Source organism: Eubalaena glacialis, chromosome 9, assembly GCF_028564815.1.
Source record: "Eubalaena glacialis isolate mEubGla1 chromosome 9, mEubGla1.1.hap2.+ XY, whole genome shotgun sequence".
NCBI lineage: Eukaryota > Metazoa > Chordata > Mammalia > Artiodactyla > Balaenidae > Eubalaena > Eubalaena glacialis.
Window position 1 is genome coordinate 6455770 of NC_083724.1, and position 27092 is coordinate 6482861.

The 27092-nt window shown below is 41.0% G+C and overlaps 2 protein-coding genes across 2 annotated transcripts in view; both read right to left on the reverse strand.

The window, feature by feature from the left end:
* ABL1 (ABL proto-oncogene 1, non-receptor tyrosine kinase) overlaps window positions 1-25909 on the reverse strand; it is a 130304-nt gene extending 104395 nt beyond the window's left edge. The window contains exon 1 of the mRNA XM_061199755.1: window positions 25635-25909. Within this exon, the coding sequence (XP_061055738.1) occupies window positions 25635-25770 (136 nt within the window). The 5' untranslated portion in view covers window positions 25771-25909. The remainder of the gene's footprint in view (window positions 1-25634) is intronic.
* A 114-nt stretch (window positions 25910-26023) lies between these two features.
* Window positions 26024-27092, reverse strand: LOC133098188 (uncharacterized). The gene has a single exon (XM_061200919.1). The coding sequence runs from the start codon at window positions 26480-26482 to the stop codon at window positions 26384-26386; it is 99 nt and encodes a 32-aa protein (XP_061056902.1). The 5' UTR covers window positions 26483-27092; the 3' UTR covers window positions 26024-26383.

Below are 27092 nucleotides of genomic sequence, written 5' to 3' on the forward strand. Positions count from 1 at the left end.
CACAAAAGTAGGAAAAAATACATTTAGCCACCAAAAAAAATTGATAAGAGAAATTTTCTTCCTTAAAACGTAGAGAAGCAGTATAATGATTTATTATCCTAATGTTTAAGCAGAAAAGTCATCTCCTAATATTTTTGGGTCTTTTTACAAGGATCAGTTATGCAGCCCCTTGGAAAAGATCAGAATATTTCTGCTTTCAAGAACCCCTGACATTTGTAAGACTGGGAAGGGTGTATGTTAAGTGAACAGAAAGAAATCCAGGAACAACAGGTCTCTTGTTACAGGATGGTAGTGTCTATCACAAACCCAAGAATACCAGGAATCCATTTGATAACAATGTTCCAGTTCTTAATAATGCAAGTCCCCACACCAAAGGACTGCCTTTAAGGAGGGGGTAAGAGGCCAAACACAGCAACTGCTTCTCCTTGGTACAGCAAAATGACATCCCAACGGCACCAGGATATGCAATCAAGGCAATGACAATCGGTGTGTGACCCAAGCATAAGGAGACCAATTTCAACCAGGTTAAATCATGAAAACTAAACAACTGCATCGTGGCCTGGGGTGAGCCTTCCAAGTCTGCAACAGGAGCCTGGGCTCCCGTCCTGGCCTCACCACTGAGTGAGTGAGAAGCGTGGCTAGTGAGTAATCCTGGCCCTGCAGTGCTATTGGGAGGATTAAGCAAGAGACCAGGAGGATCCCAGACACACAATATACTCAACAATTACTACGATAATGGCATTTATCCTGGGAAACGCTCACCCCTTGCTCCCGTGCCTGCAAGTTGTGCAGGCGCCCCCAGGCCCCCACAGCTCTGCAGAACGGTTGGAAGGCACCTTACCAGGCCTCCCTCTCCTCTGATGAATGAGAGAATGTCCTCTCTTAGTCAACCTCCCAAACCCAATGAAACAGGTATGATTTGGGCCGAAATAAGTAGTTAGGTCTGACGGCTGGTAAAGACAGAGTCAGAACTCCATCCCAGCTCTGACTGACTCCTGCGCCCAAACTCTTCACCACTCTGCAAATCAAAAGGGGGACAATATGTCAAGCACCCAGCACATCGCCCGCTCAGAGTAAGCACTCAATGTAAGTTGGCGAATCACCTAAGTAGCATTAACAATTTCCCTTCAAGGAAGGTATTACTGGTCCCAGTTTCTAAAGGAACTGAGGTAAAACTCCTGGGGGAGAAAAGACAGTGCCTGGGGGATGCCCTGGAGGGACCACAGCTTCTTAGCTTTCTCAGAATCTTCCTCAAACTCCTCCAGTTTCTTGTATGAAAGTTAGATTCTCAACAGGGCCTGTATGCTTCCCACCATCTGGCGTTCTCCTCCAGGAGGCGAGCAGCCCTTCCCAAGGGGGCTGATCTCAGAGCCTGTCTTAGAGCAACTTGTTCTGAGCTCTGAGAATGTACGCTTGAGCCAACCTCAGTTTCTTGACTTATAAAGCAAGCTTCTAAAAGGGCCCCAAACTGCCTTCCCACAAGGTCAGAAGAGCATTCTGCAGAATAAAATCCAGTGTTCAGGGTTCCCCCCCTTCCCTGAGGTCAACTATGTGGAGAGGACAGCAGGCAGCACCAAGAAGGGCCCAACTCGGCCCAGGCTGAGGGCCTGGAGGATTCCAAATGCCCAGATTCCAGAACCATGAGCGCAAGGCAAGAAAGAGCTTTGTTTTCATTTCCTTTTAAAACGCCCCAGACACACACACCTCAAAACCTTCTTACAGTCAAGTCAAAGCGGACACAGATCAGTTACCACATATTACAACGCAGCCAGCCAGCGCTGATGCTGCAGAGGCCAGCAGCCGGCCCGCACCGCGGGTACAGAAGCTCCTTTAGACATCCACAGATGATTCGGCAAGTAGCAGCAACAGAAACGACACCTTCCCTTCACTCCCGCAGCCCTACTAACTTCTCTTCTTTGCCCTAGACACTGTCAAGATAACTCCAAAGGTGAAGAGACAATGTTAGGGTAAAATGCATTTCAATGGCTCGGAAGAGAAAACCTTCCATTTATAGCAGTGCTGAAAAATAGCTGAAAAAGGCACCAACTTTGTAGTGTTCGAATTTGTAAAATGTTTTAAAAGTTACGAAGAACTACGTGACCCACTGAATTAGCTGACTGGAAATCTAAAGACTGCTGCAATTTCATGTGGAAAGTCTGAGGTAAGTGTCTTTCATTTGACCACATAATTAATTAAACTCCCTATCCAAATGCAGAAAGCCCAAGAAGCAGCTTTCTGCAGGAGGAGAACTGGGGGGAAGCCTCGGTGTGAACCCGGTGTGTCAAAAGTCAGGAGAAAGGAAAAATTACAAAGCCTCCCGAATTCAGCTGCTTTCCTAAAGCAGTATAAATTTGGAAGCAGGCTACAGCAGGGAACCAACTTCTGTTTGTTGCTATTTGCATTTCTATACCTACCCTTGGGACTTCCCTGGTGGCACAGTGGGTAAGAATCTGCCTGCCAATGCAGGGGACACGGGTTCGAGCCCTGGTCCAGGAAGATCCCACATGCCGCGGAGCAACTAAGCCCGTGAGCCACAACTACTGAGCCTGGGCTCTAGAGCCCACGAGCCCCAACTACTGAACCCGTGCGCCTAGAGCCCATGCTCTGCAACAAGAGAAGCCCCCGCACCGCAATGAAGAGTAGCCTCCCCGCTCCGCAACTAGAGAAAAGCCCATGCACAGCAATGAAGACCCAAACACAGCCCCCAAAAATTAAAAAATTAAAAAATAATAAATAAATAAACCCATTCTTCTTCATAAGAAAAGCAGTTGCCCCTTTTCTCATGGAGAAATATTATACTAAATGGCTTACATAATGGGCCAACTACAATGCTTACAAATCACTTTTTAATAAATGAGAAGTGCAATCAACACTTTTCTGTATTTTGACAAAACCTTATCCTGACACTAAAGAGTGTTCTTTCTGCACAATGAAAGTCCTGAAAGGCATAGGTCCTGGAGCGTGTCCTGGTCCTCCTCGGTCACCCGAAGCGGACATCTACAGATGGCAGGTCACAGACCCCATCTCTGGGGACCAGGCAGAGCAGCATCCAAGCAGAGGCCCCTTGCGCTGGGTTTGCGCAGAGTGCCCTTATTCCACAACCCCACATGCCCAGGGAAAGGACCTCCAGGGCTGGCGCCAACGACTCAACAAAACAGAGCTTTGTTTGGCTTTTCCAAGATAGCAAAAAGGGGAGAATGGGTCAAAAGGGTCTCCTAATTTACCCACTACTATAGCTGACACATCAAATACACCTTATGAGTGAACAGGAAAACCACATGAAGGGGCGTGTCTTACTGAACCTACAGGAAATAAGTCCTACCAGGCACTTATTCTCATCATTACATTTGGTCCTCTCTAGAGACCCAGACTTCCAAGTCATGGTGAGAACCGTGAATAACATGGAAGTAAGTGTGGAGTGAGTGACACATGCGTACAAACCACAGTGGGAAGAGTGGATAGACACTGTCAACCCAACACCATTATTGAAGGATGTCCAGAACCAAAAGCCTTGCCTTCTGCTTACATAAGAACTACAAGGAACCACCGTATTTCTGTGAATGTCACTCCCATTTCTGGTCACCAGACTGAAGTTCAGAGAATCATTTTTACCTCTTCCCCATCTCTGCCCACTTGACCAGTCCAGTCAATCCCATATCCAAGAGGGCTCTTGGTGTCATCTTCCTTTCTTCAGGCTCTCCTTACTTCCTACTTAAGTGTCCTCCCTTCCACTTGCAACCTAAACTTAGATTACAGATTAATTTTGCTAAATCATGTGGCTCTGATCTTTTGACAAACTCCTTCAACAAATATTTATTGAACATGTACTATCACTGTTCTAAGTACTGGGGATACTTTCATGATGCTAACATCTATAACTTTCATTGGCCACCAAATATCTCTGGAATCTTTGGCTTGGCACTCAAGGTCATCACTGAAGTAGACCAAACGTGCCTTTCCATCTATTCCTAACATACTTTGCCCTTTGCCACCTGAAGCTATCGTCTCTCCCTTACTACATAATAATCTCCCTGAGACTGTTCCCTAGTGTACTCAACAAAGATACTCAGAGAAGGAAGAGTCCTGAGAAGCCCCACTGTGTTCAAATCCCTCCTTATTGTCATATCTTGCCTCCTCTAGAATACCCCCAGTGACAGAATAATCATGGTCTTCCAAGGCACCCATTCTATTGCTTGACTGCTCTCCTTGTCTGAAAGCTCTTTCCATGCTAAGCCCAAACATGTCTTATTTTGTGACTGCCATCCACTTCTCCTAATTCTGCTTTCCAAAGCAGTGCAGGGTGAGACCAACTCCCTCTTATACAACCATCCTTTAAATATTTTCAGACAGCTAATACACCTTCCCTTAGTCTCCTCTTCTCCAAGCTCAAAACATCACCCAGGTTCTTTAACTATTCATTATGCATTCATTCATTTAATATTTACTGAACATCCTGTGTGATAGGCACTACCACACAATCTCTGCTCTAAAGGCATTTAAGAGGAAGTGACAGGGAGGCAATTATAACACAGTGCGATAAATAACACAGTGATAAGCAAAGAATGCTGTGGGAGCAGAGGAAGTGATACCTCTTTGGAGGGGGCGGATTCTGGCAGGTAGCAAGGAAATGACATGTAATCCCATTTTCTGAGCCATGACCATTTTTAGGTTAAATAATGGGCTCTTCAATTTTCAGAGACTGAAACTTGGTACTATTTATTTATATTAAACCCCAAATGTCATATTAAAAGGAGCACAATTAGAATAACTTAATAATATAAAGATATGTCATTTACTTTGCATCAGCTCATTTATTCTACTCTGCCATGCCCTTCTGAACCGAGGTTTTTAATTCTCAGATAATGGTTACCAGCGTTCATTTAATTGCCCGTCATAACTCAGTAAGAACTCAAGCATCAGAAGCTACTGTGTTGGACTTAATCAAGGACCAAAACACAACTTAGCACAATTTATTACTATAAACCACTGCTTCAAGAGAAGATAAATGGTCAGGACTTCAAATCTAGTCTAAGTGATGATTAAATGTCCCTAAAAGTGATCTACAGCAACATTAAACCAGTGTGAACTGCTGCCTGACAGTAGCAAAAAGATAAGCCCATATCATGCTTGGGATCATGGTGGTGGTGGGGCTTGGTAGAGATTTTTCATTTAAAAAGATAATTTGGTAGAGAACCAGCATGATTTAGATTTTTTATTATTCATTAGAAAGCTATATAACACTTGCCTCTTAAAATAGAACCAAGCATATCAACAACTCAGATAATACTTTATTTAAAAAATTTAAATTAAAGAAATTTAACAGAAGACAGATTAAATGGAATAAAAGAGACTTGGAACGTGTTATGGTACTGTACTGTATAACAATGCTGTTAGGCGAGATTCTGCTATAAGACTATAATGTTCTTTCTTTAGCTATGATTGAGTTCACGCTTTTCTTCCTCATACTTACGAAGGCAACAAAAAGACAAAAATTAAAAGGCATGAAGTTTTCTTTTCTTTCTTTTTTTAAAATAAATTTATTTTATTTATTTATTTTTGGCTGCATTGGGTGTTTGTTGCTGCGTGCGGGCTTTCTCTAGTTGCGGCGAGCGGGGGCTACTCTTCGTTGCAGTGCGCAGGCTTCTCATTGCAGTGGTTTCTCTTGTTGTGGAGCATGGGCTCTAGGCACGCGGGCTTCAGTAGTTGTAGTACGTGGGTTCAGTAGTTGTGGCTTGCAGGCTCTAGAGTGCAGGCTCAGCAGTTGTGGCGCACGGGCTTAGTTGCTCCACGGCATGTGGGATCTTCCCGGACCAGGGCTCGAACCCGTGTCCCCTGCACTGGCAAGCAGATTCTTAACCACTGCGCCACCAGGGAAGCCCCTGAAGTTTTCATATGAAAAGATGCTCACCATCATTAGCCAGCAGGGAAATGCAAATTAAAACCATAATGAGAACTCAACAAGAATGGCAAAAATAAATAATAATGATAATACCAAGTGCTGGCAAGGATGCCAGGAATTCTGGCATGGAAAGGTGCTGGTAGGGATGTAAAATAATAGCCACTCTGCAAAATAGTTTGGAAGTTTCCTATAAAACTAAATAAACTTATCACAAGAGCCAGTAATATCTATGCCTAGAAATAAACCCATGCACTTATGGTTAATCTACAACAAAGGAGGCAAGTATATACAATGGAGAAAAGACAGTCTCTTCAATAAGTGGTGCTCAGAAAACTAGACAGCTACGTATAAAAGAATAAAATTAGAACATTTTCTCACACGATATACAAAAATAAACTCAAAATGGATTAAAGACCTAAATGTAAGACCAGAAACCATAAAACTCCTGGAAGAAAACATAGGCAGAACACTCTTTGACATAAATTGTAGCTATATTTTGGAGATCTGTTTCCTAAGGCAAAAGAAGCAAACATAAACACAAACAAATGGGACCTAATTAAACAAGATTTTTTCATAGCAAAGGAAACTAGTGACAACATGAGAGGACAACCTACAGAATGGGAGAAAATATTTGCAAATGATATGACCGATAAGGGGTTAATATCCAAAATATATAAATAGCTAATAAAACTCATTATCAAAAAAACAACCCCATTAAAAAATGGAAAGAAAAACTGAATAGACATTTTTCCAAAGAAGATATTTAGATGGCCAACAGACACATGAAAAGATGCTCCACATCACTAATCATCAGGCAAATACAAATCAAAACCACAATGAGATACCACCTCACACCTGTCAGAATGGCTATCACCAAAAAGACCACAATTGATAAATATTGACAAAGATGTAGAGAAAAGGGAGCTCTTGTACCTTGTTGGTGGGAATGTAAACTGGCCACTATGGAAAACAATATGAAAGTTCCTCAAAAAACTGAAACTAGAATTACCATATAATCTAACAATTCCACTCCTGGGTATATATCCAAAGAAAACAAAAACACTAATTCAAAGAGATACATGCACCACAATGTTCATAGCAGCATTATTTACAATAGCCAAGATATGGAAGCAACCTAAGTGTCTATCAACAGACGAATGGATAAAAAAGGTGTGGTATACATACGTACAATGGAATACTACTCAGCCATAAAAAAGAATGAAATGTTGCCATTTGCAAGGACATGGGTGGACCTCGAGGGTATTTTGCTTAGTGAAATGTCAGAGAAAGACAAATACTGTATGTTATCACTTATACGTGGAGTCTAAAAAATAAAACAAGCGAATGAATACAACAAAACAGAAAAAAAAACAAGAGGGAGGCTGAGGGAAATGTGACTACAAAACAGGAGAAGAAGATGTAACAATGGAAGTGAGAGGTTGGAGGGATTCAAGGCAGGGGTCACAAGTCAAGGAATACTGGTGGCCTCTAGAAGCTGGAAGAGGAAAGGAAGAAGTTCTTCCCTAGAACCTCTGAAGGAGCACGGCCCTGCTGACACCATGACTTTGGGCCAGCAATACTAATTTCAGACTTCTAGTTTCCAGAATAGTGGGAAAAGAAATTCCTCTTGTTTTAAGCTACCCAGTTTGTGGTAATTTGTTACAGCAACCATAGGAAACTAAGATGCTAAGTGAAATGAAAGTGTGTATTCCCATAAAAACTGTACACAAAGATTTATAACAACTCTATTCATAAGCATCAGTAACTGGAAACAACCCAAATGTCCTTCAACAGGTGAATGAATAAACAAACTGTGGTACATCCATACAACAGAATACTACTCAGTAATGAAAAGGAACAAACTATTGATATATGCAACACTTGGATGCATCTCAAAGGCCTTATGCTCAGTGAAAGAATCCAGTCTTAAAAGGTTATACACTGCATGGTTCCATTTATATGACATTCTCAGAAAGACAAAATACAGCGATAAGAACAGATCAGTGGTTGCCAGGGGGCAGGGGTGAGGGGAGGGAATAACTGTAAAGGGATCACATGAGAAAGGTTATGGGGGTTATGGAAGTATTTTGCGTCCTGTTGTGATGGGTGGTAGTTACACAAATCTTTAAGTTTTATTTATAGTCTATTCTATATCTTCCCTACTTAAATCAGCACTAGCACAGTAACAAAGGAGAATGAAATAACTTCCGAGCCAGAAGAATTCTCCAAAGACGTTTGGGTCAGCCCACTTTCATTGCACAATTAAATATAAACTTAAGGACTATAAAGTCAAAAAATGCTCCTGTAGGGGAAGAGCCTCAAAGAAATTCACCTGTTCCCTTCATCGTATGGGTAGTGAAGATGCTGGCAAAAAAATAACATGGCTAAATGGCATAAGAAGGGAGGAGACTGAAAGCAAGGGCCTGGAAGACCAATCTCCAAATAACTGGCACAGAGCGTAAGGTTTACTTTAAATTCCTATAAATTTCTTTAAATTGACAGATTCCCAGAAAGTCACGAGGAGAATTAGCCATCACAACAACATAAAGAAAAAACACAAATACTCTGGTAGACCAGTAAATTTCTTAGGCTTTTGTCCACACAAGAAATCCTTCGGACCAAGGAAAATTAAAAGCTTGCTGGGTTGGTGACCACACACACTTATAAACCTCAGAACTCACCTCTAGCCAACTAACCACAATATATTACACCAAACTGTGCTTCACGAATCTGTCGTCTACATAGGTTCATAAATAAAACCTATGCAGACTCTGAGAAAAGAGCTGAAAAAATGTGTGCTAAACAAGAAGCAGTAGATTTAAGGATCAGATAACTTTGTCCTAAAGAAACAATAAATTACACGAGGAAAAGAAAAGCAGCCATCTGGTCAGAGGATGCTGCTTCTCACAGCAAGAACTGCCTGAAGGCCCAAACGACAAGGAAATCCTCAGGGCAAGTCATGAGAAGCCCGGATTTCATGCAGCAGGGGTGGAAAGATCTCTACAGCTCACATCCTCCAATCACCCTATAGGAAGTACTTTGAAAAAAAAAAAGTATTTACAGTTTAAGCAGGGGTCTTCTCTAGAATTTTCTGGAGGAGTTGCATTCCAGTGTCGTCAATGTGTTCAGATATAACCCACGGATTTCACAGATAATCCATAATTACCAACCCTGTACAACCTTGTCTCAGGCAAACTGCTCATCACAACGTTAGTACTACTAGAGTTTATTTCTTAATCTTTCTCTGGTGTAGTCTCTTTTGGCCTGCTCCTTATTACTGACAGGTATATTATTCTAGAATTATAAATAATAGTAGCAGCAGTAATTAATATTTGTTAGAGGCTAAGTGCCCGGCATTGTTAGACATTTTTTACTTATTCTTTCATTTAATTCTCTCATCAACAGCACAATCAAGGTAAGTACTATATTCCCATTTTGCAAATCAGGAACCAGAGACTCCGAGAATTAAAACGACTTGTTGTACTGCCAGGTGCTAGCAATGCGCTCAACCAGTATCTACTACGTCAGTCCTGATGCCTGCGGTCACACTGCTGCTAAGTGGTAAACTGGGATTTGAGTTCAGATAAAACCATGATTTCAACTTCACCCCTGTCTCCCTGTTGAACTAGGAGATAAACACAGAAGCAGGAAATTGTCAAGGGACAAAATAACTATACATTCTACAGTCTGTATTTTCATTTCTGGGAAGGTTTGGTTTAACATATACTGTCACACTGTCAAGCCTTACTTTTCCAGGTCCACTTTTATTTATTAATTTGATCTTCAATTTGCTGGGAGGACAGTCTACTCTTTTAAAAACAGACTTCAGCCACAACCAAACAAGCAGGAATTTAATAATCAGCCAAACTGGGAGTTTTATGAAATCAAAAATGCTAAATTTCAACATTGATAAACATTTTTCCATATGCACTTCAAAGAACAGAGCTAAGGTCTGTTATCAAAAGAGTTCAGGCTGAAATCTGAGGGAAAGAACTTTAGAATGAGAAACCTAAATGTGAAAGTCATTTCCCGCTCACTCCGGGAGTTTCCATTTCCTATCATAAGCCAGAGTATGTAGGCAGAAGGAAGGGAGAAACGAGGAGCTTTGATTTTTTTCCTTCTACCGAAAACTGCAAATCAAAACAGCAGGGTGCTCTATTAGGTCAGCCAGCAAAAACCACCCACACACTAGACAATTAAAGGTCCCAAGGAAGGGTAGTACCCTCTCACCTCCCTACCTTTACTCCTTGCCCACTTGGTCTCCATAAAAGCAAACAGGTGAGAAAATTCAACTCCAAAACTTTAAACACAACTTTGGCAAAAGAAAAAAAAAAAAAAAAAAATATATATATATATATGGTTTGCTTGCTCAAAAAATTTTCAGATGAGTACATAATTTTGGGGACTTCCCTGGTGGTCCAATGGTTAAGACTCTGCACTTCTACTGCAGGGGGCGTGGGTTCAATCGCTGGTCGAGGAACTAAGATCTCACATGCCACATGGCACAGCAAAAAAAAAAAAAAAACAAAGAGTACATAAATTTTTACAAAAATAGAGACTGCTGCACTATATAATGGGAACCACCAGAAGTTTTTGAGCTACAAAACGCCAAACAGATTGCAACTTAGCATAAGGGCTCTGACGTTAACTGGTAACTATAATTTGCTTGCTCAAAAAATTTTTAGGGATAAAGGTACGTGATTTTTTACAAAAATAGAGACTGTTGCTCCACACAATGGGAACCACGAGAGGGTTTTAAGCTACAAAACCCCAAACTCAGATTGTTCTTAGCATAAGGGCTCTGGCATTGTTTGGTAACTTTTAAAAATAATATGCCAAGGGCTCTGCACAGAGTCTAGCACAGAGAAAGCACTCAAAGGGCAGCTACAACAGGTAAGGAATGTATGACAACACCTGGTGTCTAAGATGGGTTATTTAGGTGCAACCCATTGTCTGTGAATCAGGGACGGCCTCCAGTTTTCCTAATGCACTTCAGAAGAGATGGAAGTGCTTTTGCTGAAATAGGGCTCAACCTCCAGCCAGCGGAGAAAAGCTTTTAAATGTAGTCACCCGTACTTCTCAGAAGTCTGTCAGGAGAGTGCACTGTATTGGGTTAATAACTGAAAAGCCATGTGTGCATCCCATCTGACTCACTGCCAAGCGTACATCCTCAAAATGACATCCACTGCAGCTGGAGCACATAAGTGGTAAAATGTACCAATATTCCTCACAAATGGCCATCCCTTGAGTTCAGCCCAAACCAAAGACAACCAGAGAACACACATGACACTGTAACCTTGATGGGCCTAGGAATGAGACTCACACCACACAGAGGACTCAGACTATGGGGCAAATGGCCGAGTTCCTCCCTCTTGTCTGTAAAGCTTTTGATTTCTCTGTCAAATCTGAATGAGATCCTTGCCAGGTAGAGTAATCTTGGTTGTAGGTTCTTCCCTTTCATCACTTTAAATACATCAAGCCACTCCCTTCTGGCTTATAGAGTTTCTGCTGAGAAATCAGCTGTTAACCTTATGGGAGTTCCCGTGTATGTTGTTTGTCGTTTTTCCCTCGTTGCTTTTAATAATTTTTCTTTGTCTTTAATTCTTGTCAATTTGGTTACTATGTGTCTTAGCATGTTTCTCCTTGGGTTTATCCTGCCTGGGACTCTCTGCGCTTCCTGGACTTGGGTGCCTATTTCCTTTCCCATGTTAGGGAAGTTTTCGACTATAATCTCCTCAAATATTTTCTCGGGTCCTTTCTCTCTCTCTTCTCCTTCTGGGACCCCTATAATGCGAGTGTTGGTGCATTTAATGTTGTCCCAGAGGTCTCTTAGGCTGTCTTCATTTCTTTTCATTCTTTTTTCTTTATTCTGTTCCACGGCAGTGAATTCCACCACTCTATCTTCCAGGTCACTTATCCGTTCTTCTGCCTCAGTTATTCTGCTATTGATTCCTTCTAGTGTATTTTTCATTTCAGTTATTGTATTGTTCATCTTTGTTTGTTTGTTTTTTAATTCTTAGGTCTTTGTTAAACATTTCTTACATCTTCTCCATCTTTGCCTCCATTCTTTTTCCAAGGTCCTGGATCATCTTCACTATCATTATTCTGAATTCTTTTTCTGGAAGGTTGCCTATCTCCACTTCATTTAATTGTTTTTCTGAGGTTTTATCTTGTTCCTTCATCTGGTACATAGTCTTTTGCCTTTTCATTTTGTCTATCTTTCTGTGAATGTGGTTTTTGTTCCACAGGCTGCAAGATTGTAGTTCTTCTTGCTTCTGCTGTCTGCCCTCTGGTCTGGGTTCCTCTCTCTTGACAACTGGTCTGAAAAGGGCACAGAGTCCCCTGCTCGAGAAGGTCTGGGTCAGATGTACTGCAGCCCCCAGAGCCCCGGTGCTATGCAGTGGCAAGCAGCTGGGTGTCACCAATCCTAACCAACCTACTTTATCCCTTTTCTTAGGCCCTCATCCAATTTCCTTTTTACTACATTTTTCTCACCTCTCTCTTGTTTTTCTCTGTACTGGATTGTAAATGCCTGAGGACAGGTGTGGTCTTGCCCTCTTCTGGGTAAGCCACAACTCTTGGCCAAAACATGCTCTCCAGTGGGTTAACCGGCATCCCTGCTCACGGGTCTGCAACGGCATCTGTGGGCACAGGCAGACCCACGACTAGCACTCACACAGAGCAGAGCAGCCGCCCACTTAGCTTAGGAACTTTGTACCTGAGCACAGAGAAGGAGGCAGTTTCCAGTTCTTTCCAGCCCTACAATGAAAGGACATCCCAAAGAGCAAGGACATGGCTCTTTGGACTGTGTATTTGTGACCATTCATTACGGGATTCATTATGAATTTACTGATAAGTTCTCCAACAAGCCAATTTAAACAAAAACTTCATTTCTATTAAAGAATCGTAAGTTACTGGCCCTTCTGACTCACTATGAACATCATGATTACACATTCTTACAAAGCAATGATGTGAACTTACACAGAAAGTCATACCAGGATTTGATCAACTTATAAAAATCCATCCAGTAACTATGACTTCATAAGTTGGAAACACTGTAACCCAAATGCACCCTGAAAACTGCTCTTAGGACACCTACATTTTTCTTACTTTGATCATGTATTACTTTTACTAGGAAATGATTACTTTTCATTTGAACAGGAATTAAAGTAACACTGATCAGGCTGACTGAACTTCGAATTACTTTCTGAATCAAATCTTCTTTGAATAATTTACAGAAATGCATGTTTTTTAAATAAAAAACAATGTAGCTATTTTAAAAATAATACATCTTTCTTATATTTTCTGAAGGCTTTTCTCTATTATGCCCATATCTTAATTAAACTTAAAAAAAAAAGAGCCCTCAAAAAATTTTTTTTCAGGAAACACTACGCATTTAATTTAACTGACAATGACATGATGGCATGTTCGTGAATTAGACAATGCCAAGGAGGGTGCTACTAATTAAACGTCACATGTCATGGCTCAGCCGAAGTAACACAGGGCTATGCAGGCAGCTTACTGCGAACACATAACAGAGGCAATGCACTTTTCTGTATTTCAAGAGCTCTATTTTCCCTGCTAGACTGAAAAGGCTCACATATCACCCCCCAACACCCCCAAAAAACAACACATTTCTCTAAGGGTAAAAATTTTTCCTTACCTTGTAGCCACTGAACAATATATTTTGTTTTGAATAGTGGGGGGTGGAGAGTAGTAACTATTACTATTACTCATAATAGCATGTTTTAACATTTTTATGTGTTATCGTTCATCCACACAAACCACCGGATCCCAGCAACTACCTCAAATGCGATTCTCAAACAAAAACAAACCTTCCAGATGTGCTAATAATGATCACTTCTTAATTTCCATTTTTTCGTTGCTGTTAAAAATATCTGAAATTGTTGTTGTGTTAAATAACTTAATATATTACAAGTGATTGGACTAGTGCCTGAATATAGTACGCACTCATCAAATGTCACCTGTCAGTACTGTCAGCCTCCGGAAGGAAGGGCAATTGAAAGACAAACATTATCATGACATTTCTTTCCCCTCAGGCAATGTTCTGACTATATCTTAGGCTATGAGGTTCTTAGCATTGGGATTTTTTTTTTTTTGGTTTTCCTCCTAATTGACCGTCATTCCTCAAGAACAGACACTGTTGTGAGGTAGAAGCTGTTTTAACATTTAGGCAAACAGTAGCCAGAAGCATTCTTCAAGGTAGATACCGGAACTGAGCTGAGTCCTTGACCAGTCTTTCCCCCTGGGCACTCAGCAGGCTTTACCACTCTCCCCGTGGCTTCCTCGCAGCACAGTCTGGAACAAACATAAAAGGTCCTTAAGCCAGAAGTCCTGCGTTCTGCAAAGCGGCCCGGCGTTCAGCACGTTAGCTGGAGGTGCCAACTGCAGGACAAGCCAAGCTGTAGGGGCACAGCAGGGCTGGCAGTGGCTGAGCGAGTCAGTGCCCGAGAAGTGGCAGCGGCCAGGCCGCACGACCAACCCAGGACTGGGTTTTAAGACAATATAAATAACGCGTTATCTTTAACAAAGTGCTGCTATAACATGGCAGTCCAGCAATATACCTCAGGGATATAATTAGTACACTGTGGTAGGGAGAAGTAAGAATATCCTTATAACACAGGATTTTGCCAATTTTACAAAACATAAAAACAAGTGTGAAAGTAGTATGTAAATTAAGAGCCTAACAAATATAAAGAATTATAACATCATTTGTCAATGGAATCTGTCGTTTTTCTCTCAAAAGATGGAAAGGTGAAATAATTGATCAAGTTAAAACGTATTGCTTTTTCAGCGAGAACACCGGTGGTGCAAGTAATAGTAAACCCAACACAAAATGACTTAAACTATAAGGAAACATACGACGTCACATAATTCAAAGTCCAGAGGCAAGCTGGCGTAGCAGCCCCACGTTGTGCCCACTCCCTCCCCCACTCCACCCCCAACACCAACCCCCCCAAGGCTTTCAGGCTCCAGCCTGAGGCTGGCTGCCCTCTAGGTTTACACTGACGACCAGAAGCAAAGACGGTCCACCCCCAGCTCCAGGGAAGAAAAGGCCTTGCTTTCCATCAGACTGGGTCAACTCAGAATGCTATGACTGTCTTAGACCAGGGGTGCTCAATCCTGGCTGCCTGTTAGAATCACTTGGAGAGTTAAAAACAAAAACAAGGGGACACTTTGCAGCCCTTATGGTGAGAGCGTTCTATTTCAATAGTCCCTTACCCTCCCTCGCAATAATCTTTTTGAATAAAATCTCTCCTTAATAGAAAACCAAGCAAAAAACTGATGCTCGGGCATCTCCCCAGGCCAATTAAATCCTCCCTAGGGGTGGGACCTGGACAGAAGTCTTTTTAAGCTCCTGAGGAGATTTTAATGTACAGCTAGGGCTGGATACCACCTAATCAGGCCCCCTCCGGAGGCTGGGATGGGGCTGTTTCTTGTGAGATACCCGGGCAGTGACGGATCAGAGGACAGCGGATGCTGTGCAGGCAACCAACCTGGCCCTGCACAGTTCCCTACTTCAGCATTTGCCACATAATGAACCTGGTGAGATGGTTCACAGCAAGGTAAGTATGTATGTCCATTAAGCATGTTCAAAATGCTCAACCTTGCTCATAGGAGAGCTACTAATTAAATCCATAGTAAATCCAAAATACTATCACTTGCTTAAAAGTCCCAAAACTTGGTAACACTCTCTCAGCTAGGCTCTGGGGATACAATCACTCTTGTGCATTACTAGTGAAGGGAATGTAGCCATCAACATAGTATCCATATTAATATCTATCTATCTGCTACTACTATCTACTAAGTAGTATCTAGCTATTAATAAAAATTACAAATGCATTTACCCTTTAGCCCAGTACTCCCATTTTTAGGAATCTCTCCCACAGCTATACCTGCACAAGTATAAAATGACAGATATAAGGTTATTCATGCAGCTTTGTCCATAATAGCTAAAGACAGGAAACAACCCAAATATCCAGAAACAGAGGACTAGTTGAAAAACCAATGGTACTTCCAAGACAGTGGGATACAACAGAAGCCAACGGAAAGAATGAAGATATCTATATTCCAATATGGAGAGATCCTAAGGATACATTAAGTGAAAAATTTTAGAAGTACAGAACAGTATATACTGCATGCTATCATTTGTTTAATAAATATATATTTGCTCATATTTGCAAAAGAAACACTGGAAGGATAAGAGAAACTAATAAAACTGGCTTCCCAAAGGGAGTAGTGGAATAAAAAGGATAGAGAGGCCTGGGATAGAAGCAAGCTTCTCAGAATACACATTTGTAATATAGTTTTATAGTTTAAATGTATGTAATGTAGTTTTGTAGTTAAATCAGAAATTGTACTGTCTATTTGAAATTATTAAAAATTTTAAAATAAAATTTAAAACTGTCACAAAGCTTGGAAAACTTATAGGTTTCTAAAATTATGAATAGTAAAATTAAATTTATTAAAGCATAAATTATAAGTTATAAATGCCTAAATAAGGTATTTTGTTATGTACTAGCATCCCCAAACACCCAACTACCAAAAGGTAAGAATATTCAATATAGTGTCAAAAACATATTCCACAAAACAGTAAAAAAATAAACTTCTTGATTAGATGCATTCTAAATCTAAACACCACCCCGCTCCATTTCAACGTTGTGAAGATTTTCAAAAGGCCTTAGTCCATCTTCAAAAAAGTAATGTTTTTGACAGAAAAAATACTCAAGCTATCAAAAAACACTTGATTTCAACCCCAGCTCTATAATGAATCAGCAATATAATCCCAAAAACACTACTTCACCACCCTGAAACTCAGTTTTCTCTACTGAAAAGGAGGAATAACATCTATCCTATCTACATTATAGATTTCCCCCCAAAAAAGTATATGAAAGTGCTTTTAAAATATTTAGATCTTTACACATCCATAAGAAACACCCTCTGTAATTCAGGATTCTACAGAATCACCAATAAAACCATAAATTACTAAATGATATTGCAGAAGCAGAAAGTACGGAAGTTGAGGTTGAATCTACTCAATACCAGGGCAAATTCAGGAGTTGTTTGTTTTGACCAAATTCTTAATACTGGATTGGCTGCCTTTCTTTCTTTCTCATAAAAGTGAAAATGCCAAAAATAAAATCTGTTTAAGTGAAGGTTCCAATTAAGTTCAGGTATTACTATAAATTCAGCCCAATACTCCTGTGCTATACTGTATTTCCAGATTCAGTTAGTGGCCACAAGCAGCCCTTGGCATAAAAAGATGAGAACCTAGGTGAAAGGTGCTGTTGGCTCCAACAGGGGTCTCCCCACCACTTAACCACCAAGATCAAATTGAACAAGTACCCCCTTACTTCAGCCCGTTTATTGGACCTACCCCACACTGTTGATTCAAAGGCAATAACCACTTTCCCAAGCAGATGGCCAATGGTGGTCCTCAGGATTGTAAACTGGACACAAAGAGTCTTTTGTTGGCTAGCTACCTTGTCCCGTTGTTCTGGGGTAGTCTGCTGTCCTACCCCAGACTGACACAGTTCATGATACAGAGGGGGCATTGAGAAAATCACTTAACTAGATTCAATTCCATATTTACTGAGCATCTAGCCTGCAAAAAATATAGTGCTTGACCCATGAAGATGTATGAACTTGGTCTCTACCATCAAGGAACCAAGTACTAAGTATCAAAGAAAATTTGAAAGAAAAATTTTAATTTAAAAGAATTTTAGGACTTCCCTGGTGGGGCAGTGGTTAAGAATCCGCCTGCCAGTACAGGGGCCATGGGTTCGATCCCTGGTCCAGGAAGATCCCACATGCCACAGAGCAACTAAGCCCGTGAGCCACAACTACTGAGCCTGCGCTCTAGAGCCCACGAGCCAAAACTACTGAAGCCCATGCGCCTAGAGCCAGTGATCCGCAACAAGAGAAGCCACTGCAATCAGAAGCCCATGCACCACAACGAAGAGTAGCCCCCGTTCACCACAACTAGAGAAAGCCTGCGCATAGCAATGAACACCCAACGCAGCCAAAAAAAAAAGAAAGAATGCCCCCTAGAGTAAGAGCCATGCCTCTGGACTGAGGATAAAACCAAAATAGACTCAATCTAACAAAACACAAACCAAACTTCAGGGTCAAAAGAGTATGGCAGTAACTTAACTTCCTGTCAGAACAAAATGAAAACCTCTCTAAAGTAAGACAAGATCCAAAAATCCCTACAATGTAACATCCACAAGTCTGACATATAATAAAAAATGATTAAACATGCAAAGAAGCAGGAAAATGTGATTCATAATGTAGGGAAAAAGCAATCAATAAAAATAGACCCCAAGATGACCTGGATATTTAAATAAACAGACAGATCTTTATTATAAATACCTTCAAGGATTTGAAGGAAAAGATGGACCTAATGAGTGAAAAGATGGTGAATCTCAATAGAAAAATGCAAACTATAAAAAAGAACCAAATGAAAATTTCACAATTTAAAATGACAATATCTGAAATGAAAATTTTAAAGAAACTTAAGATTGGGAACTGCAGAAGAGTTAGTGAACTTGAACATAGATCAACAGAAAGTATCCCAACTGAAAAACAGAAAAAAAAAATTAAGTTTTGGTGACCTAACAGAGCTTCAAAATACATGAAACAAAAACTAACAGAATATTTATATTTTCATTCTCAATATTGCTCGTGTATGCCTATCCTTTTTCTTCATCAATCTTGCTAGACATTCACCTAATTTACAAATTTCTTTCAAAGTCAGCTTTTGGTATTTTTATCATTTCTTAATTTTTTTTTTTTTTGGCTGTGTCGGGTCTTCATTGCTGCACACGGGCTTTCTCTAGTTGTGGCGAGTGGGGGCTACTCTTCGTTGCGGTATGTGGGCTTCTCATTGTGGTGGCCTCTCTTGTTGTGGAGCATGGGCTCTAGGTGCGCGGGCTTCAGTAGCTGTGGCATGTGGGCTCAGTAGTTGTGGCACACAGGCTTAGTTGCTCCATGGCATGTGGGATCTTCCCAGACCAGGGCTTGAACCTGTGTCCCCTGCGTTGACAGGCGGATTTTTTTTTTAATTAATTAATTTATTTATTTATGGCTGTGTTGGGTCTTCGTTTCTGTGCGAGGGCTTTCTCTAGTTGTGGCAAGCGGGGGCCACTCTTCATCGCAGTGCGCGGGTCTCTCACTATCGCGGCCTCTCTTGTTGCGGAGCACCGGCTCCAGACGCGCAGGCTCAGTAATCGTGGCTCACGGGCCCAGTTGGTCCGCGGCATGTGGGATCTTCCCAGACCAGGGCTCGAACCCGTGTCCCCTGCACTGGCAGGCAGATTCTCAACCACTGCACCACCAGGGAAGTCCCTTAATTTCTGTTTTTATTTTTACCATTCTCTTCCTTCTGTGTACTGTGGGATTACTTTGTTTTTCTAGCTTCTTTAGTTAATTGCTTAGCCCCTCTCCTTCCCCCACCCCTGCCATCTTTGTTGTCTAATAAACACTTTAAAAGCTAAAAAAAAAAATTTTAAGATAGAATTAAAAGCAAAGAAAACCCAAAAACTATCATCATAGCTGTGATTTTTAACACCCCCGCTCAGTAACAAAAGAGACCAAAAAGAAACTTAGCAAAAATACAGATAAGAAAAGTATACAAAAAAATAAGTACGGCTGTAGAAGATTTTAAACAGCACTGTAAACCAACTTGATCTAATTCACATTTATAGAAAATTACAACCAACAACTGCAGAACACATATTCTTTTCAAGTACAAATGGAACATTCAGTAAGACAGGTCATAGGCTGGGCCATAAAATTAATCTCAGTAAATGTCAAAAAACTGAAATTTTACAGAGGATGTTCTCTGACCACATGGAATTAAGTTAGAAATCAGTAAGATATCTAGACTCTCCCAAATACCTGGGAAATAAACACTCCAAAGACAACACATCAAAATCTGTGTTCAAGAAGGAGGTGAGACCCAAGCAGAGTTTTGAAAGGCAGGTGGGTTTTGAACCCACAGAAGAGTGATGTCAGGGGCACAACCACCAAAAAGGCAAGGAGTCAGGGAACTGCAGAATACACACACAGAAGACCTTAAGGGAGTGCTTCTTTTTACTGAAGCTCATCATCTAAGTAGCAATTTTAATCTTTTTATCCTGTAGACCCAGATAATATGCCTGACATACTCCTATGGGTATAATTCCTAATTCAATCATGTTAACGCATCCTTTTTCCTCCCACTCATAAAATGTATCTCTTCGCAACACACTTCACAACACACCAGCGGTTATCACACGGAGATCTGAAGCACAGATCTTAACCAATACAAAATGATTTCTTGTTTTCTCCAATTTCTATTATTTTCTTTAACAGGATGTTTCATTTAAATAAGGTAAAAACTCTTTTCATTAAATCATCTTTGATCATCTTCCGTTACTTATCCCATAACTGAAATTTCTGTATTCTTCTATATTATAAGCATATTTCTTAAAGTGGGCAATAAGATTTCATGAAAAACAAGAAACCATACAAAATGTATTAGACTATGGAAAATAACAGGATGCCTTAAAAAAAATGTACAAATATACAATTTTGCATTTTCTTAGTTCATGTACCACAACCCAATACCTAACATAAATACAGGGATATAATCTTTCCAAACAACCTCTTTTTAAGGATCTGATTGAACTTTAATACCTATAAGACTCAATAGTTGTATGTTCTCCCACCTCCTGATGTGTTTGAATGCTTAGTATAATTTAACAGTGATGAGAATTACAGTGTTGATCTATCAAGTTCCTGTTCGATTACCTTGAATAAAGTTTTATTTGAAAACAGTAGTTTTAAATTGAGAGTAAACAATTTCTTAAAATCATTTTTCAGTTAAGGTCATAGCAAAACATCTGATATAAACAAATTAAATAAGTAATACCTTGAAGGACATAGATGTACTAACTTAAAATTAGAAAATCCAGAAATAATTTGTAGAGAAAAAAAAAAGCTTCAATTTTTTTAAAGCATTAACTAGAAAAGCATTATAAAACTTTAAAAATTGAAATGATTTTATATTAAAAATATTCACTACCAATAAAAATAGGAAAAATTGTGTGCAATTTTTTTTTAACTCTGCAACTTTCTGATTTAGGGGAAAAAAAATCCACAGAGATATAGGATTTAAAAATCATTCCCATGCAAAATTTGAATGTCGCCCCCCACCCCGCAAAAAAAAAAAACCACACAAGATTCAAACTAATCCTATATAAAAATGTAAAGTCTTAATATCATAAACTACTGAATAGCACCTTACTTATATGAAAGACACATACATGGAGATTTCCCTTGGGGATGTCATCCATTCTCTTAGCTTTAAATACCATCTAGAACCTGGTGACTCCCAGGTTCTCTCACCAACCTGGATTGCTTCCCTGAATTCAGATTTGTAGACCCAACTGTGTATCTGTCATATCCACCTGGATGCCTAACAGGCACTTCAGCTCCAGATCTTCATCCCCCAACCCATTTCCCCAAACCCCGCTCCTCTAGTTTACATTTCAGTAAAAGGCAACGCCATTTTTCCAGTTATTCAGTCCAAAAGCCCTTGACTTCCCTCACACCCCACGTCTCATATCTAATATAAGAGCAAATCTAGTCTGCCGTGCCTTCAGATATTCACAGAATCTGACCCTTCACCACCGCCACACCCTGGGCCAAGCCTTCACCATTCTCATCTAGGGTAGTGCCATCAACAGCCAAGTGGAATCCCTCCTTCCTCCTTTGCTTTCCTTCAAAACGTAGCAGCCAGAGAGATTTTATTAAAGCGTAAATCAAGCCCTATTACTCCTCCCTCAAAATTCTCCCAACACGAGTAAAAGTCAAAATTCTTGAAATGGACAACAAGGCCACATTCTCCTCCAGCCACCTCCTCCCACCCCCCATTTCATCCCCTACAACTCTCCTTCTGCCCTCTCTGCTCCAGCTACTCTAGGCTTCTCCGTGAACCTGCTAAGCAAGCTCTGCCTAGGGCCCTGTGCGCCCTGATTCCCCTCTGCCTGAAAGCCATCATTTCCATGGCTTGCTCCCTCACCTCCCTCCTCAGGTCTTTATTCAAACGCCACCTTCTCAGTGGGGCCTCTCTAGCCACCCTAACTAAAATCACCCCCCCAATATTCCCTGCCCCCTTTTCTATGTTATTCTTCTCCTCAGCACCTACCACCACCTAATATACTCTATATTTTACTTATTTAGCTTATTTATGGTCTGTCTCCACCCACTAGAATGTAAGTTTAAGGAGGGCAGGGAAGCGTTTTTATTCACTAATGTATCACCAATGACTAAAACACTACCTGGAACATAGCGTGAGCTCAATAAATATTTGTTGAAGAAAGAAGGACACACTAAGGTAAACAGGGTTTACTAGTGAATGCTTTCAATCCTGTTTTACCAGCTTTCATAAAAGTGAATTTTCTAAAAAAAAAAGTGAATTTTCTTAGTCAAGACACCGAAATTTGGAAGGAACATATGGCCCCTGAAATAATATCATGGTTTCCTTTTTTTTTCCCCTGTACATATGAGCAGCCCTTTGACCCTGAAAGATCCTAGCAAAAAGCTGCCATCTGCCCACTCCTTTCACGTTCACCACCACCACGCAACATTATTCTTGGCTTCCAGATTCATGTCTGGTTCAACGTTGTATGTTATGGCTGTGAGTTTTTTAATCCAATCTATATGGATGTTAACCAACTCTAGAAAGATCAGCCTGTGAGACATCAAGAACCATTTGTTCCCCTAGAAAAAGTATACCCGAAGTCCAAAGAAATTGATTTATCTTCAGTAAAACATGATCTAGGCAACTTCTTTCATTAAAAGGTGCTACAAAGAAGTGATTATTTGGTTGGGCTGCCACCAATTTGGTTTTTAAACCCTCATAATTTGGGTATTACAAAATAAAACAAATTTGTTGTAAAAGGTCTGGAATATCACAAATGCAAAGTAAAAAGTGAAAGTTTTCTGCTGTTCCACCTAAATCCCAATTCCCTAGAGATTAACCACTATGTCAGTCTAAATCCTTCCACACTTTTTTCTGTGCATGTACAAATAAATAGTTAATTTTTGTTTTACAAAAATAGGGCCATACCATGCAGACTGATCCCCAAATTGCTTTTTTCCACTTACCATTACATGGACATCTTTCAGTGTTGGTACTTTACAGTATGCTGGCAATAAACATCCTTACATGACTTTCCTTTTTTTTTTTTTTTTGCGCACGCCCTTATATGACTTCTTGATAGACTTTCTGTAGCAGCAGTTCTAAAACTTTTTTATCTCATGACCACTTTACTCTCTTGAAAATTATATAGGACCCCAAAGTGCTTTTGTTTATATAGGTTATCTCATCAATATTTACCACAGTATAAATTTAAACTGAAAAATTTAAATCATTTATTCATTTGTTCACCTAAAAATAAACAGTTTATTAACACTGGAAAATAACTTGTTTTCCTCTGTTTATAGATAATTGTAGGTATTGTTCTTTGAAGCTACACCAAACTCGCTAAGTGGTAGTTTCTTAAAGATTAGTTTTGAGTAGAATCTAAAACTCTATCAATTAATTTTTGTATTCTGTTACATTAAAATCCAATGGTCCATCTTGCACCTTGAATGAATCTTTTTTACCTGTGCCTGATTTTATAACATCATGTGTTGATCATTTAGAAAATATCAGTTCACTGAATTATGTAGATTTTCCAAATAATACATTCCATTATAAGATATCAAAATAGCACATTTGTAAATATTACCACCAATCTCTACATCACAGTAGCAGATACAAGTTTTCCAAAACCCTAGTTTTCGCTGGAAAGCAAAAATGTTATCATTGACAACAGACACTACCAGTTGTCTTCCTTGAAAGACTCTGTTATACATTTTTTAATCTGAATAACCATAGTTTGTCGGTAAAAATGGTAGTCCATGAAAAAAGTGGCAAGTTCAGCTCGCAACTAACCACTGCCCAAGCACTCATCCTAGAAGACAACCAGCACACAAAATTACTTCCCCGTTCATCCACAGAAGATTAACAAGATATATACACAAGAGTCAAGAGTTAGTAAAATTAATAATTTTTGCTGCTTCACCAGGAACATTCTTAAGTGAAAACCAAAAAGAAAATTTTTTTTTTTTACTATGAGTGCATGGCATGAAGGATACAATGGCTACTATAGTTAGTTGCCACAGCCTTGATTCATGCTTAGGAGCCTGCATTACTTTTGCACCAATAGAGCAAAGGGTGCAAATAACGTCTCAGTATTGTGTTAATACGAAAAGTTTTAACCTCTGGACCCCCTGAAGGGGTATAAGGCACATGTAAGGCACTACAGTGTTCTATACCAGGATAGTTTCCTAGAAGTGAGATTACTGGGTCACTGGTATGTACATTTTAGATTCTGATAAGTTTGGCCAAAGCTCTCCAAAAAGTCTGTACCAATTTTCACTAAGGTTGCATGATCATCACTAATTAAAAATGTGAACAATTCACTTTATAAATCCAGAATTTGGGAAGCGCCATAACATATTACTATATTCGCCTGTCTAAAACCAATGCTAAAATATAACTAATGTTTCAAGGCAAAGTAAAATCCAAGTACTCAGATTATTTAGATGACGATTTCCGTTAAGAAAATCAACCTCAACTGTCAAATGCAAGTTCACTGAATAGAGAACTTTGTTCACTGTAGTCACCCATTGTTAAGGGTATTTGTGATTGAATTTCAAAGTATATGCTACTTGCACACGTCCTACATTTGCTAATAGGGTGGGTGAGCTCAGTTGATATTTTAATATAAAGTACACAGTCTGAAAAATGTCAGGCTGTGACAGTACAAACAGGACCCTAATTAATTGGTGCATGGCTGTCCCCTGTCCCAGACATCAGTCTAAGCTGACACTTAGCATTAAAACTTCACACAAAATGACTGGACGTGACCAGTATAATATGTACTGTCAGCACTCAAATGCCAGTGACGTTCATAAAAATGTCAAAGACAACCTTTCTTGCCCCAAATGTCACATGAAACAGGGAGAGAGGAGGAGGAAAAAGCTCCATCCATGGCAAAGGAGTACTCCTGGGGTAAGGTGCAATAACTAGAAGCTGGGGATCCTCAATTCACAAGGAATGCTGCCTCCCCCGCCTCGACTGTTCCCACATGGCTCCAAAGTGAGTATTTTCAAGTTCTACTTATGACTGAAAAGGTCAAGAATATTAGTGTCAACTAGGACCTGTGGTTTTTAACTTTGAGGGGAGCACAAACCCCTTTGAGGATATGGTAAAAGCTCCCTGTAGATAAAGTAGTAAAAGATCCCCGCACTGCAGGGGAAGGAAGAGCCCATGCGTTAGATCAGAGCAGAATCGTGGACTATGGATCCTGAGAAACCACTTAAATCCAACCTCCTCAGGAAGGTGGAATAGTAAAATGGCTTGTCCAAGGTCAACAGTGAGTTAAGAAGGGGAATCAGGCAAAAATAACCAACTCAAAAGAGATTTTGAATAAAGCCATCCAGTGTCACGAAGTAACTTTTTCTTATACAAAGAAAGTTCCACCAGAAACTAAGAGATAACTACAAAAACAGAAGTTTTAAGTAAAACTGGAAAGAACCGACACAAGTGCTGTGGTTCAAAAGTTCCTTAGGCATCCCGAAGCTGAAAACAGGACCAGAAAGCTTGAAAAGCACTCACCATGTTCCACAAAAACATTGCAGTGTGGACCCCCATGCCTCGATGATTCTTTCTTCCCTGCTCCTTTGATAAAGTGCAGGGCAGGCAAACTTGGCCTTCTCTGGTCCCCAAGAACTTTTCCAGGCTGCTGCCCCATAAAGTAACGATAGGCACCCCTTTCCAGAAGAGGGTTCAAGATCTTTCAGAATGATCAGTGAGCTTAGAAGGAAAACGATCTATATGTGGGATTTCACATTCACCGCATCTCCACAAGTCAGTAATTGAGGTCAATCACAAGACATCTTCCACAATGAAAGGAAGCGAAGATTTTAGGTTGACATATGTAAACAGAGGAGTTCAGATTATATTCGCAGTTTATCAATTCGAAGTAATGTAATTGCGATGTGATCCCAAAGTTTCTTGATTTTAAGTGTCTTTTACTGGCTGAGTAAGTTTCTTCCCTTTCAAGGAGAAAAACCTAAACAGAAATATTCACAGGGTATGCTGTACAAGGGTCAGTAAGGCTAAAGTCATGTCGATTTCCACACATCAAGGAAACGTTGATCGTGTTTGGATGCTCCTCCAGAACTTTTCCTGGGGAAGTCACCCAGCCCCTATCTTGGTGTCTTCATCTTCCGACAAACTTCCTGCTGCACTAGCTGCCGCTCCTGCTTCTCTACCCTGCTCTCCGGAAAAGGACACGGGTCACCCCGACTTCAGCGAGAGCTGGCCCTCCACTCAGACGAGAAGGAATGCATTGCCAGCAACTTTTAAGTCCGCTTTTTAAAAGGCCTGTGAAACCAGTCCAAGCTTTTCCTCTGCATTAAAGTTTTTGGCTGGGCTGAGACTAAGGGGGCCGTAGGTGACATTGGAAGAAGTCAGGGCATTAGAGGCTCACGGGAGCAACCTGGGGGGAAGGGGAGGCCCCTTGACAGCAGGGATGGGATTTGAATGGGGGGCTCCGAGGCCAAACCTGGGGCCGGGAGTCGGAGCAAGGAGCGGCTCGGGGGCAAGAGGGAGGCTGCCGGGGCGAGGCACGGGCGGCTTACTCCGGGGGCGACGCTCCTCCACGCCTCAGGAAACGGGGTGTCCCAGGTCTGGGGAAAGAGACCACCCCGAGGGTCCCAGAGCCGGGGCGGAGCTGTAAGGGACGAAGGACTCTCGCGGCCCCGAAGGCGGGTCGCGGGCGGAGAGGGGGGAGGAGGCCCGGCTGCCTCAGCTGCTCCGAGCCTGGGGGTCTCTGCCCGAAACACCCCCTCCCCCGGCCCCGGACGTTGCTATGGCCGCCGCCGCCAGGCAGTCACATCCCCCGGGCTCCGTCGCAGGACCCGACCTCCCCCCGCAGGTAGGGGCCGTGGACAACGGAAGGGCTCCTCAGCCGCAGGACCCGGGAACCGGCTCCGGCTCCAGCGCTGTTCAGGGACGGTCACCGACCCCCGCGGCCGCCATGATGGATTACGAGCCGCTCACAACGAGGCC

Coding starts and splice junctions, on each gene's coding strand:
- LOC133098188 (XM_061200919.1), bottom strand. CDS start 26,482: ATGTCACCTACGGCCCCCTTAGTCTCAGCCCAGCCAAAAACTTTAATG.